We start from the raw sequence: 14,166 nt of genomic DNA, 5'->3' as shown, positions 1-14,166 counted from the left end.
CTCTTTAGGTAAATGCAACACACTCTGAGGGACCCAGTGTAATTTATCCCAAAAAAAATCAACCAAAATTCCTTGAATTTTTGTTAAAAGTTGTGCGGGAGGATCCAAGCATGCTAGCCTATGCCAAAGGCAAGAAGCTACTAAATTATTCACAATTAATGTCCTCCCTTTATAAGACGACTTTGGTATTAACCATTTCCATTTGTCAAGCCTGCCTTTCACCTTATCAACAACCCCTTCCCAATTTTTCTGAACGGACATTTCATCTCCCAAATACACTCCTAAATACTTAAAACCTGCCGTTCCCCAGGATAGACTATCATGAAGACTTGGTTTCCCTTTTGGCCAATTTCCAATTAAGAGTGCTTCACTCTTGTTCCAATTAATTTTTGCTGATGACAAAACTCTAAAATCTTCTAAAACTTTCATTAAAACCTGTACATCATTTTGTCCGTTAATTAAAATTACCACATCATCAGCATAAGCAGACAAAGAAATGCTGTTTTTACAAATAGGTAGATTCAAACCACAAATATGTTCTCTTAATTGTTGCAACATAGGTTCTATAGCAAGTGCATATAACATTCCAGACAAAGAACAGCCCTGTCTAATACCCCTACAGAACTGAAAAGGAGTGCATAAGCCACCGTTTATCTTAAGCACACTCTCAACATCACCATAGAGCACTTTCACTTTATCAATAAAATCCTGACAGAAACCAAAAGCTTTTAACGTTCTCCACAAATAAGGGTGTTCGACCCTATCAAACGCCTTTTCTTGATCTAATGAAATAAGTCCAATATTAATGTTGAGCAACTTGGAGACATCAAAAATATCCCTAATAAGGGTAATATTGTCAAATTGACCTATCAGGGACACAATAGGTCTGATCTGAATGTACCACCTGATGACCACTCTACGGCTACTCAAAGGCAACTTACCTGAGCCCAAACTGTTATTAAGCACCCGCAAAAGGTCCTCCCCTACCTCCGTCCAATTTTTTTTATAAAATTCAACAGGAAGGCCGTCAATTCCTGGCACTTTCCCAGAATTCATGCCTTGAAGGGCCCTATGCAACTCACCCGGGCTTAAAGCTCCTGAGATCTCCGCATTGGCACTGTCTGACACTTGAGTCAATCCTTTAAAAAAAACACTTTCAGTATCCCATCCCGTTCCCAACTCATTCTTGTACAAGTTTTCATAAAACCCACAAGCTCTTGTTCGTATTGCTGCATGACTAGATAAAATCACTCCTGCCTCAGAGCGTAAAGAATGCAAAAAACATTTTTGCCCATTTTTCTTTTCAATGCTAAAAAAATATTTCGATGGTACATCCATCTGTTCAATACTTAAAAAACGAGAACGAACCAGAGCTCCTTGTGTTTTCACCCCCAGAAGGTCAGCTAACTGTGTTTTTTTGTTTGAGATAATTTCTGTATAACTTTGATTACTTGTTGAATCAGCTAAACTCTGTTATTTAATTATTTCTGCCTCCAAGGCTTTCATAGAACTATTTAACTCTTTGGTGACATTTCGAGTGTACTGTTGGCAAAACTGTTTTATTTGGACCTTTCCAAAATCCCACCATGTAGGTCTTTATATTAATCTTGTGTCTTTTTAAACTCTTCCCAAAATACTTTAAATACATCCTTAAAATCCTTACTACACAATAAATTAGTATTGAAGTGCCAATATGCACTGTGTGGTTTAATTTGATTTAAGAAGAAAAAACCCAATACCATATGATGATCAGAAAAACTGACCGGTGAAATGACACACCTTTTAAAAATACCCAACTGATGTTTGAAAACATAAAAACTATCTAATCTAGCAAGAGATATAACATTGTCACGAGCATGAGCCCATACTGTCTCTGACCGTCATGAAAATGCCTCCAAACATCACATAAATCATTCACATTTATCATCTTAGTGAGACGTTCACGTGAAGGCATATGGGGCTCAATGTGATTTCTGTCAATATTTTTTTCAGTACAATTAAAATCTCCTCCTAAAAATAGATAATCTTCAGTACTGCATGTTTGTAAAGTTGAACTAAGTGCATCAAAAAACACCAATCTTTCTATTGCTGACGTTGGAGCATAAACACAAACAAAAACAAAGGCATATTTTTCAAAAATAGCTTCCTTTCACAATCTCATCAACTTGATAAGAGACTGGACTGAAACTCTTAGTGAATAAAATACCCACACCACCGCTAAGTGTGGTATTATGACTAAGGACAGAAATGCCATCCCACTCCTGCATCCAATCAGAAGCATTTTTAACATCACTGTGTGTCTCTTGGATAAAAATAACATCAATCTTTTTCTGTTTAATAACTTCAAACAACTCAGCTATTTTTTTTGCCATTTCTAGCACCATTCACATTCAATGATGCAATACACACTTCAATCATGCTTAAAAACAAAAAATAAAATAAAACTATGATTCATAATCATAGATTTAAACTTTCTCACTGCCATCATTTAAATTCATGTTGAGTTTCCGCACAATTTTCTTTAAACGATACACCTCCTTGTTTGAAAAACAGCTTTCAGTCATACAATTCTTTGCTTTTTCCACAAACTGTCCTACATCTGGGAAGTACTCATTGACTAAAACCCCCCTCTTATTCTTTGTTGACTGAAGGAACTGTTTAATGTCACCTACATCGTAGTTGCGGCTGGAAAACTCACTTTGTGACAAAGTAACACTCGAGTCAGATGACTCACTGTCACTCTCTGAATCAACCTGATCATTAACATCTTCAAGATCTATTTTCTTTTGTTGTCCATAATCCTGAACTTTATCTGTCGTCTTCCTTTTTAATGGCACTTTAAACACAGTTTGTTCTGAAACAATTTCATTAGGCCTACCGTCAACCTCCCGAACATCCCCCATAACAACTTCTAAAACTCTTGTATCGCTTGACTCACAGCCGACGCATTTGATCTTATCCGTGGTGATGAAAACCACATAATCAAAATCATCCACTCGGAAATTCAGCGCAGAGTCTAGATCAGCGTCGTAAACGTAACGTCTAAAAGACACAACATGTTTCAGTAAAGGAGAAACGCGACCAATTGGAATTTTTTTAATCGCGGAGACCAATTTTCTGTAGCGAGATAATGCTTGTGTTAAAACAACATCACTTATAAACGGTGGGACATTCGACAGTGTGACTCTTTTAGACGCTAATGAAAGTGGCAAAACGGGCGTGAGAACACCGTCGATAATAATTCCCCTCTGAACTACTTCGTTTGCTTTTTCTATCGTATTAACAAAGATAACAATAGCACTGTTCATCCTAGAGGCAGACATTATATTCTCATGACCCACAACTTCCCCCACAGCCAAACAACAACTCTCAACACTCACTGTAGACGCCACTTTTACTCCGTGACGACGCGTGAGTGAACTCAAACCCTGTGCACCTGGAACCGCCATGTTCCTCAAACATTTAGGCTACTCATACAATCTACTTGCAAACGTGAATCAATGTTTGCGGGGGAATTTCCCGCATTATAAGTGGTAGACCTGCAGGAATTATTAAAATACTTAAGTTATTATCTGTTATATTATTTATTTTAATAGTTCCAAAAAGTACAATAAATGTTCAAATTTCGATTTAAGAATGGTTGAAAGGTGTCTTTTTTAATAAATGCAACACGTTCCCAAAGTCATAATAATCGTGATTTCACTACTGACCAAAATAATTGATTATGATTTTTTTCCATAATCGAGCAGCCCTAATTCACACTACATTACTGTGCTCACCGTGGCACCGCCTCCACTGCAGTTTTGCAGTTTTCATAAAAATAAAAACCATTGTAAACTTTTGTAAACGTCTGCTCTGCTCATCCAGCATGAGTTGCAGAGTCGCTCATAGTTCACTGATCACGTGACGAGAACAAGGCGAGATGATTGACAAGACCATGGCGGAGGATTCTTTGTGCAAAAGAGCCTTAGCGTCTGATAAATGTATTATCTTGTAGAATGCACGCTCAGACCTGCCGCTCCCTTTACATAGTAGGTGCGATTGCAAACTTTTAAGTGAAGTAAAACGCAAACTCCCTGATGAGCGCAAATTAGGCTACATACAATAGCTGTCTCTCAATATCATACCTATCTCTGGACTGTGTAGTTGTGGCTCTGGCTTGTGTTTGCAATTTAAATATTGAGAGTACTTTGATTATGGTTGGACTTGCACTTATTGTTTGTACTTAAGACTAAGAAAAACTTATTTTTGTTATTTATACTGTATTTATTATGTTAAATTGTTGGAAATATTTGATAATTCATACTCAAAGTAGAGCTAAAATGAAATTCATTATAAGATTATTAGTTAAAACATTTCAAAATGCACCTGCAGACTATTTTTCCAGTCATGAATTTTGCCATTGATGATTTCTATAAAAAATTTAGCAAAAATCTTGTCTCTTTCTCGTGAACCCAATCTCGTGACTTGTCTCGCCTAGTGAGATAAGTGTCTCGTCACACCCCTACTAATAATCAAATTCCTTACCACAGCTATGCAGATTATACCTAGATCTACTTAGCCCTACAGCCCCAATAGCCGTGTTTCTACTGTCGGGCCAAAAGCGAGCGTGCTAGTGTGTGCCAGGGCCAGTCACATTTCCACTGTCACTTTCGGGGTTTGATCGGGCCAACGCCCATGGTTTTTGACCCTCCGAATACCTTGGTCCAAAGCGGGCCAACTGGGGGTTGTCATGACCAAAGGCTGAGTTTAGTCAGGAGAGGGTCACCTCTAGTTTTCTGAAGAGACACAATAGATTTACAAGTTGAACAGATTGAATCAAGTCATAAACATTCATCTCACACATAAGTTGTGGAAAACGGAAGCTCAAGCATTTCCGCTTGACGTGCAAGAACCAATGAGGTTCATTCCCGTGTGTTATGCAGCACGTTTGATGTTCCGCAAGAATCAACAGCACTGTAAAAAAAATTAAGCCAGTACAACAACAAAAATCTTAGTACTAATTTCCTTCAGCTTTTTTTTGTTCTCTCAACTTTTGTAAATAACAGTTATACTGACTGAAATCAAGTTGTCAGTCATACAAAAAATATTTAATTGGGTTAACTAAAGATTGTTAGTTTTGTGGAGAGGTGAAACTATTTTTTAACAAACCTTTTTAAGTTGATCCAATTCAACATTTTTGGTCTGTAGAAAGTTGAGTGAGCAAAAAAATCCTATTGGAAATTGGTACTAAGTAATAATATGTTACGACTGGAAACTACATTAACATTGTCCAAGTCAAAAACTGAAAACAGTGAGTCAATGTTAACAAAACATTTATTCTTGTTGGAGGCAAATAAAAGTGTAATTGTAAGTGTAATTTGCAACACTGCAAATTGAAATACTGTGTTACGAACTTTAAATAAAAGTCTAGGGTGTGTACCATAACATTTATATATTAACGTACTGCTGAAGATGGAGTGTGGTGGAGGAACACATGACAGACTCTTCTTGAAGGAAAAATAAACTGGGCTTTATTGACAAAAAGCCGAAGCCACTGAACCCAGTTTAAACAACAGTAAGTTAAGTGCGCTATGTACAAGAAATATAAACAAACAAACAATAAATGGGAAAAGAACAAAGCGGCGCCAAAGGAAAGAACAGAATATAACAAAAACAATCCTTATTCTAAACCTAACCAAAGTAAAATGTAGAAAATAAACCGAAATCTTCAGTGCATCCGGCACCTTAACTAAACTACCTAACAAAACAAAAATACAAGGGATGGCGCTCATTTCTTACCTGGTGTGTCTAAACAAACATCTGCTACAGGTGCAATGTATATCGCGATATACTAGCTGCGTTCTCTTCCCAAAATATCAGTGGTTAGCCGATACCTCTAAGCAAATGAAAAGAAACACAAAACATACTAGAAAGTAACAAGTATAAAGACGAAGTACATAGCACACCATGCGGGCCGTGTGTACCAGATCTCAGTTCACTACAGACAAACTCATTTCGCTACACAAGAGCTCAGTTCACCACAGAAAAAATAATTTCGCTACAAAGAGCTCAGTTCATCACAGCGAACTCAATCCGCTACAAAGAGACCGTATGAATGAACACGCCACCCTTTTAACCAGCTGGACCACCTCCGATTGCTCGCAAGCACCGCCTTAATGATGATTGACGTCCCACTCGGCCAATCACAGCAACCTGCGAGCAGAGAGAAAGAGCGAGAGACAAAGAGAAGACAATGAACACAACAACCAACACGTGCAAAGTACACATCAGTATAAACAAAACACGAAACGCGCGTGGAGCGTAACATACTGCAATACTGCAACACAGTAAAACATTTTACAAAACACTACCAATGCACATGAGGAACACTAACTTTCCAAATTTAAAAGATCATCCATCTAAAAAGCAATGGCGCACCTAAACATAAAACATTTAAATATCAACTGAATCAACAAATATCAAGTAAACGAATAAGCATTTGGCTTTTTAGAGAATTCAACCCAGTATTCCAATTCAAAATATTTAAGCCAAAGCGATTCAACAATGAAAATTGAAATACTGCAAGTAAAACTAAACACTGCTGTTAAAACAGTATTACAAAGCACTAACACTGAATATGAAATGTGGCTAAACAGTAGCAAATGTAAACATACGCATTTTACTTTTAGAGAATTCAAGGCTAAGCCTTAAATTCAAATTTCACCATTACACAATATACAGGAACATCCTAACAAACACCATCATTATGCCAAAGGTACCCACCAACACTAAAAGCATCTTAAACTCCCTATACAGTAAGTAGCTTATTCTTCAGGGACTGAACTCTGTTGGTGCACTTTTCTCCCAATCCAACAAAGATGTTCTGCATTGCCTCAAATGTGTATTTTTGTCCTTTTGAATACTCAATGTTCAGCGCATAAAGAAGTCCAAAGAGTACCATGAAAGCAGTAGGAAAGTCAGGTAGGTCCTCCATGACCACATTTTCTTCCAGAATGATGCCGAAGTTTAGACATGTCTTTGTTGTCTGTGAGATATCGTCCTCCATGACTTCAAGGATGCACAGTTTCACTCCTCTTGTGTAGGACTCCTTCATATCAGTGTCCTAAGAATTATATACATTTCGTGAAAAATGGTTGTGCATATGTACAAATATAAAAAAAAAATCAAAGCTCAAACTCTTGCAAACAAAACATGGCACTGTGACAAGCAGGACAAGGATAAGAGCCATGGAAACAAGCTCATCCGAGGTCCGGATGAATAAAAGGAGGAGCGACAACAGTGCAAGACGAGTGTAGACCAGGCCTGGACTATTTATGTTATGTTTTAATTACGTGTCTCTTGCTGTCGTCCGTAAGGGGCTGCAGTTTCAATTTTATTTTGTGTTTATTTTATATGATTAAAGTTACGTTTGAACGTTCACCGGTTTCTGACTTCTCCTACCCTGATCCTTTAACTGTGTTGCATTGGAGCTGAACCCCAGAAAGGAGGAGGCAGGAACCGGCCAATGTTCAAAACTTGAATTATAAATAAACACAAAACGAAAGTAAAAGACGTTCTCACAGCTCTAAGCCTCGTACTGCTTGCCACAGGCACAGTATGTGTTAACCTGATGCAAATACTTGATAAAAACAAGCCACATGTTTAGCACCTTTATTAAATATAACCACAAATTTAATAAAATAACAGTGATCAATGAAAATATGACATGAACGAAAGCTAAAAACTTACCAGACAAATCTTTGATATTGCATCGTGCTCCCTGAGGTACAAGTCCCCGTAAAGCTGTAGCATGTCTGTGTGATAAGATGTCTGTTGTCTAGAGGGAGATAAATAATTGTAATTATGATTTACTTCTGCATGAATCCTTAAAGATCGTTTATTGAGACTTAAAAAAGAGTGTCACTGAAAATGTATTAGGGATGGGCATAGGGCCAGAAATAAAGGAGGCTCAGGGCAAAATAATCTACAAAAACTGACAACAAAAATGTACTCTATACTTCCACAATCTTTTGAAATTAGTGGTTATATCTTTAAATAGTTATAATTAATGTTACACAGTTTTGTGACAATTATTTAATCTTTTTGAGTACCTGAAAATATATATCATCTTTGGGTTCTCAAAAGATTAAATAATTGTCACAAAACTGTCACATTAATTATAACGATTTAAAGATATAACCACTAAGTTCAAAATAATCATATGTATAGAAATCATACCTGCTCATCAAAATGGTCCAGGATCATTTTCATGTCCTCTCCAAGGTCTTTACTCTTTGCCCGATACATTTTGATGAGGGCGTTACTATATTTAAGAGCTGTCATGAAAGCCGTTTTAAGGTTCACACAAGTGATCCTTTGGAACTCTGTACAAACCTGAGGAAATAAAGGAAAAAAATCTGTAAACAATAAAATCTATATACAATCAGGACAAAATGATGTACAGACAAATTGGAACTTACTTGCTCCTCCAAAAAGAGGCCAGGCCATCTTTCTTTGATGACAGAAACCAATGGTTGCTCATTGACTATTTATTTTCTCCTGAGAGGGAATATAGTTTTCATTTTGGTGTTCAGTTTTGTCATGTCCATGTTCCTTTTCTTCGCTTCAAGCTCAAGCTCTTCCCTTTTTTATGTTCCAATGCAGCATCATCTAAACCAACAAGATTGTCTGGAAGGAAGTTGATTTCGGATCTTCTTGGTTTCTTCTGGGGTACTCTTGAACGATCATCTCTTTTATTGTCAAGCTCACTACATCCAGCATTGCGTAATTTTTGTCAGTAATTCCCCATTTTAAATTTTAAGCTCATCTTCCTTCCTTTGCATCCTGTGTCATAGCCAAGTTCCCTTAGACATGGATGTATGTAAACTAATGCAAGTGCTACCAGCTCAATTTCAGAATCACTTGGGTAAGCTTTAAAGGAGTACATTGTTTCTGCCAACTTCTCCAGTATTTCTATCTTGATGTCTCGTGTACCATCCATGGTAGTGTTCTGTTTTTCACAGACTTCATTTGCTTTTCTCACTCTGAACTCTACATCATAGGAGAAATTTGGGATTAGGAAAACACGTGGCCAACGCTCTTCCCTGACTGTGGAAGAAGATGGACTGGACAGATTGGATGGGATGCTTGCTGTGTCTAGGGTAAAATCATTCTCGGACCCTGTGCTTTCATTTCTTGGGGGTTCTGCTACCGATGCAGTTTTGAACATTTCCCAGATAATCTTCAGTGTGACCTTTTCAGATGGAAGTTGTTACTTAAATTGCAAAGCTGACCACCAAAATCGGGGTCCTCATACTGGATCACAAAGTTTTGATCAATTTTCAGTTTGTCACAAAGAATTTCTTTGAGCTCATCTACTGATGATGGCACTTTGGGGAGTGTCAGCTTTTTTATGCACTCTGGATTCACGATCACTCGCAGCAACATTGTGGTTTTCTGAAACAAAATATACCATTTAGTGACTAACATTCTCTTGCTAAACTGTGTACTCATGTTAATGCTGCTTGCAATCCCAATCTGAAAAATGCTAATTGTAATGTAACAAAAAACGTTTAGGCGACACTATGAGATTTCCCCCGATACTGTAGGCTGCAAGTGGGTAGAAGTCATTTAAATCCTTCAGCTCAGCAACAATCAGATCTTCGTATGGAAGTTCTTCAACCTTAAAGGCACGAACATGTTCAACATACCAAGAAGAAAATCTCTCCAGCACAAAAGAAGCCTCACTGTCAACTAACAAAATGCAGTGGATCTTTGCAAATTCTGGCAAGCCGCCACAGTGTCCAACAGACACCATCATACCTTTGGAGTATGAGTTCCCATGCAATTCAGTGTTTGATGCAAGAGATACAGTGTTAAGGTGAGCATATTCTTTCTCAACAGCTGTTTTCACCCTTCTTTCCAGAGAGGACACCTTCACAACTTTTACTTTTTCAACATGAATGGATTGTTTGAAAAAGCTGAGAGACTGCATGACATGTGCAACCATAAGTTGGTGATGGGTGGACAATGTCTGCAATATGTTTTTGAAATTGTGCACCTTATGGACAATACGCTTGAAGAAACTGTGTTTTGCCTCAAAGCGCATTGTCCATAACTCCACACAAGGACCAAACTGGCGTATGAGGCTTGGAAAAATTCCAACAAATCGTGCAATGCATCTGGAGGAAATCCAGTTACTGGGTGAAAGAAAGCAAGATGAGTTTGTAAGACACATTCTGCTTTTACACCTTCTACATTTGTCAGAGTTGGGGTTGCTTTCAGCTCCTTAATAAATCTGTTGTGTTGTTCTATACTTCTTAAGGAAAAAAGTCCCTTGCTCACATCAGTGGTCTGTATGTCCTGGAAAGAAGCGAGACAAAACCTACAGAACTTCTCAACACGAAAACTTTCCTGAAATCCTGCTAGGCCATGTGCCCTTAGATTGTCTGCAGAGACAGTAACGACAGTTCCTTTGATATTTTCCCCAAAATTATCTACATACAAACCCTCTCTTTCAAGTGTCTGCACAGCCTTCATTAATGGCTCAAAAAACATGTCATAGCCAAATTCTCTTACGTCAGTACTCTTCCCCAACAAGGCTAGTTGAATAGCGTGCAAATTTGCTCTGAATTGTGAGGGCCAGTTCAAGATCACCCAGTAGACTGCTGTAATCTTGTGCTTTTTACATGACGTTCCCAAAGGATTGGCGACTTCAAAGTCACAAAATATATAGACCAAATGCAATAGCTACATTCTCATCACAAAGCAGAGGATGCTCTTTGAAATGCTGGCCATCAAAACAAGATGCATAGAAGCCCTTTGTGGTAGGATTAGAAAAAGTCTCACTATGTCCTAGAAACCTTTTAAAAACTTCAAGAATATGAACATAAACAAATGATTTATTTGTTTCCTACTGAATACAAACTCAACTGGTTCAAAGACATCAAAGTTTTGTTTGTAATATTCTTTTCGTTTATGATCAGTTGATAGTTCCTTTATTAGTGGTAGCATAAAGAGGATTTGTTCTGTGAACAGCTTCATTGATTTCTGTGATTTAAAGATTGGTCAGCTTCACAGTTGTGGTGGCCTAAAATATCTGTAATCACCTTTTCTTTAGATGGTTTAGACAGGCGTAGTATTTCATTAAGACTTTGAAAAATGTGATCTGTAGCACTTCAAGATACACCTAGTTCTGTCTGCATACAAAGGAACAAAGAAGCTAACTTATTCTCAAGAATTTTGTCAATATCTTCATCAACATCAGCAGCTTCCACATGTATATCTTTGTCATGCGATGTATCCTCAAAGCATTCTGAAGCTGAATCTAACCAATTATCTTGTCTGTGCAATTGACAGTTACAACCGATGTGCTATTAAACATGACTTAACTTGTATTTATCTTTTTCTGCCGTAGATCTGATGACACTGAAAGAGGAGAGTGAAGTACTGAATGAAATGAAAGATCATGATTTGATAACTGGAGAAAAATATTTTAGTGGCTCACAGACTGAAAATAATTCTTCACCAAAAAGAGTTCAAAAGACAGGAGCTGGAAGTTGTTTCACCTGCTGTCAGTGTGGAAAGAGTTTTAGTCAACATAAAAACCTTAAAGTCCACATGAGAAGAGTTCACAGTGGAGAAAAGCCTTACACCTGCCAACAGTGTGGAAAAAAATTCACTGAAAAAGGAAACCTTAAAGTTCACATGAGACTTCACACTGGAGAGAAGCCTTTCACCTGCCAACATTGTGGAAAGAGTTTCACTCAAAATGGAGCCCTTAAAAACCACATGAGAAATCATACCGGAGAGAAGCCTTACACCTGCAAACTGTGTGGAAAGAGTTATAAAGCAGAAATTAACTTTAGGTATCACATGCACATTCACACTGGAGAGAAGCCGTTCACATGTGATCAGTGTGGAAAGAGTTTTACACGTAAAGAAACCCTTAATTCCCACATAAGAGTTCATTCAAGAGAGAACCGTTTTATATGTCATGAGTGTGGAAGTAGTTTCCCTGACATGAAACGTCTTAATAGGCACATAGCAATTCACTCTGGAGAGAAGCCTTTTAAATGCCAGCTGTGTGAAAGGAGCTTCCGAGTCAATAAAGACCTGAAGACTCACATGAGAAAGCACACAGGAGAGAAGCCTTTCTTGTGTCATTACTGTGGAAAGACATACGGTCATAAAGTAAGCCTCAAGACTCACTTGAGACTTCACACTGGAGAGAAGCCTTACACATGCCCTCAGTGTAGAAAGAATTTTACAAAAAAAGAATCGTTTGATTCCCACATGAGAGTTCACACTGGAGAGAGCCCTCACGTATGCAAACAGTGTGGGAAGATCTTCTCACAAAAAGGAAATCTCAAGTCTCACATGAGAATTCACACTGGAGAGAAGCCTTACACATGTGATCAGTGTGGAAAGAGTTTCAGGCATAAAATTACCCTTAATAAACACATAGGGATTCATTCAAGAGAGAACTGTTTTAAATGTTATCAGTGTGGACAAAATTTCACAGACAGAAAACAGCTTAAGAAGCACGTAATAATTCACATTGGAAAGAAGCCTCTCATGTGTCATCACTGTGGAAAGAATTTCACACTTAAAGGAAACCTCAAGACTCACATGAGACTTCACACTGGAGAGAAGCCTTTTACATGTCTTCAGTGTGAAAAAAGTTTCACATATCAAAGAGACTTGAAACATCATTTACAAAGTCATTCTGGAAAGAAACTACAGTGTTCTGAGTGTGATAAGAGGTTTACAAAAAGGATCAATTTCAAAAATCACCAGCTCATTCACTCTGGTGGAAGGCGAATCAATTGTGATCAATGTAATAAAAAATTTAATTTGGCATTACATTTACAGATACACCTAAAAAGTCATGCGGATGTGAGACCCTATTTGTGTTCCCTTTGTGGAAAGAGTTTTAAATGGCTCGGCAGTTTAAAATGGCACCAGAAAATACGTTTCTGTCTAAAATTAAGGCTACGTTCACACCACAGCTAAACGTGGGCCAAATTAGATTTTTCCCTCAAATACAGTATATTTAGTTAGGCTGTTCACATGACATTTTAAATTTGGTCCATATCAGATATTTATCTGATCAGGTGACACTCCTGTAAAACTTGACCATGTCTTTTCTTTCCATCCTTTAGTTCTTTATAAGTTGCCTCATATTAGATAATTACTTTGAAATCAAAATATTAGATAAATGAACTTTTGTCTTACTGTGAAATGCCACAATGTAAATGGACGTTTTTAAATAAAAGGTGAATGAAGTGAATTAAATAATTGCACTGCATTTTTTATTGATTTTTAGGCCACATCCACACGAAGCCAGAGCTTTCCCTATCTGATTTTTTTTTTCCTCGTTCTAAAAAAAAAAAAAATTCCGTAAACATGGCATCGTCTCAAGAAATATCTGCGTACACACAAAACCACTGAAACCGACTCAAAACGATGTAGTATACATGTACATACCAGTATGTGGCGCTGTAATTCTGCCATAGAGATACAATAAAAGTGGAGGAGAAGACTTTGAGCATGCGCATAAACCTTGCGCGCTGTATACAATAATATTAGGCACAGTAGCTTCTTTTCTTTTTTACCAAGAACTTTATTGAACAATATGAACAACCATAAATAATGGCCTGGTACAAAATAGGGATGAGTAATGATATTCAATTAGTTAGCGGAGGCATAATGCTTGCCACAAAGAACCGGTAAAAGTAATCATGAATGTGTCAAATATAGCAAGGAGACATTTTAATTGTTTATTAATATACTAGTGTTTTCTGTGTCAGTTGGCAACAAAGATGTTGACGATGCTGACTCGCAGTATTGTGAATGTGCCTATATAGAGAAATGCACATTTCGTATGGATTACATAAGAGAGTTGTCTGTTTCTTATTGTTTTGTTTAAAAGTAGACATTTCAAGCTTTCTATAGATATATTTCTAAATTTCAGTTCATTTATGAGACGAGCTCCAGTTCACGAGCAATGCGAGTTATATCTCTCCAGCGCCTCCATGTCCTGATCATATTGTCTGCTATATTTGCTTCTTATTTATTAAATCCAGGCAATTGGTTGAGAAAACATTGATTAAAATTAAGATACAGTTTATACAAAATTTCACTTTAAAGAAAGGCTTTATACAAAACAAAACTTGATGAAGT

At 37.4% G+C, this 14,166-nt stretch overlaps 1 protein-coding gene across 3 annotated transcripts in view; it reads left to right on the top strand.

Moving 5' to 3' along the window:
* The window catches only part of LOC307003816 (uncharacterized protein), a 59,981-nt gene extending 46,622 nt beyond the window's left edge, over positions 1 to 13,359 (top strand). For 2 of the 3 annotated variants that reach the window (XM_079622632.1, XM_079622633.1), the window contains exon 4: positions 11,399 to 13,359. In XM_079622632.1, coding sequence (XP_079478758.1) covers positions 11,399 to 12,996 — 1,598 coding nt within the window. In that variant the 3' untranslated portion in view covers positions 12,997 to 13,359. Of the gene's footprint in view, positions 1 to 8,259; positions 8,909 to 9,044; positions 9,863 to 11,398 lie in introns of those variants that run through there. The other variant, XM_079622634.1, reaches the window with a different exon arrangement.
* The last annotated feature ends 807 nt before the right edge of the window (positions 13,360 to 14,166 follow it).

Source organism: Phoxinus phoxinus (genome assembly GCF_949152265.1).
Source record: "Phoxinus phoxinus genome assembly, chromosome: 9".
NCBI lineage: Eukaryota > Metazoa > Chordata > Actinopteri > Cypriniformes > Leuciscidae > Phoxinus > Phoxinus phoxinus.
The sequence above is the reverse complement of the archived record's forward strand: the minus strand, read 5'-3'. Positions and strand labels throughout refer to the sequence as shown.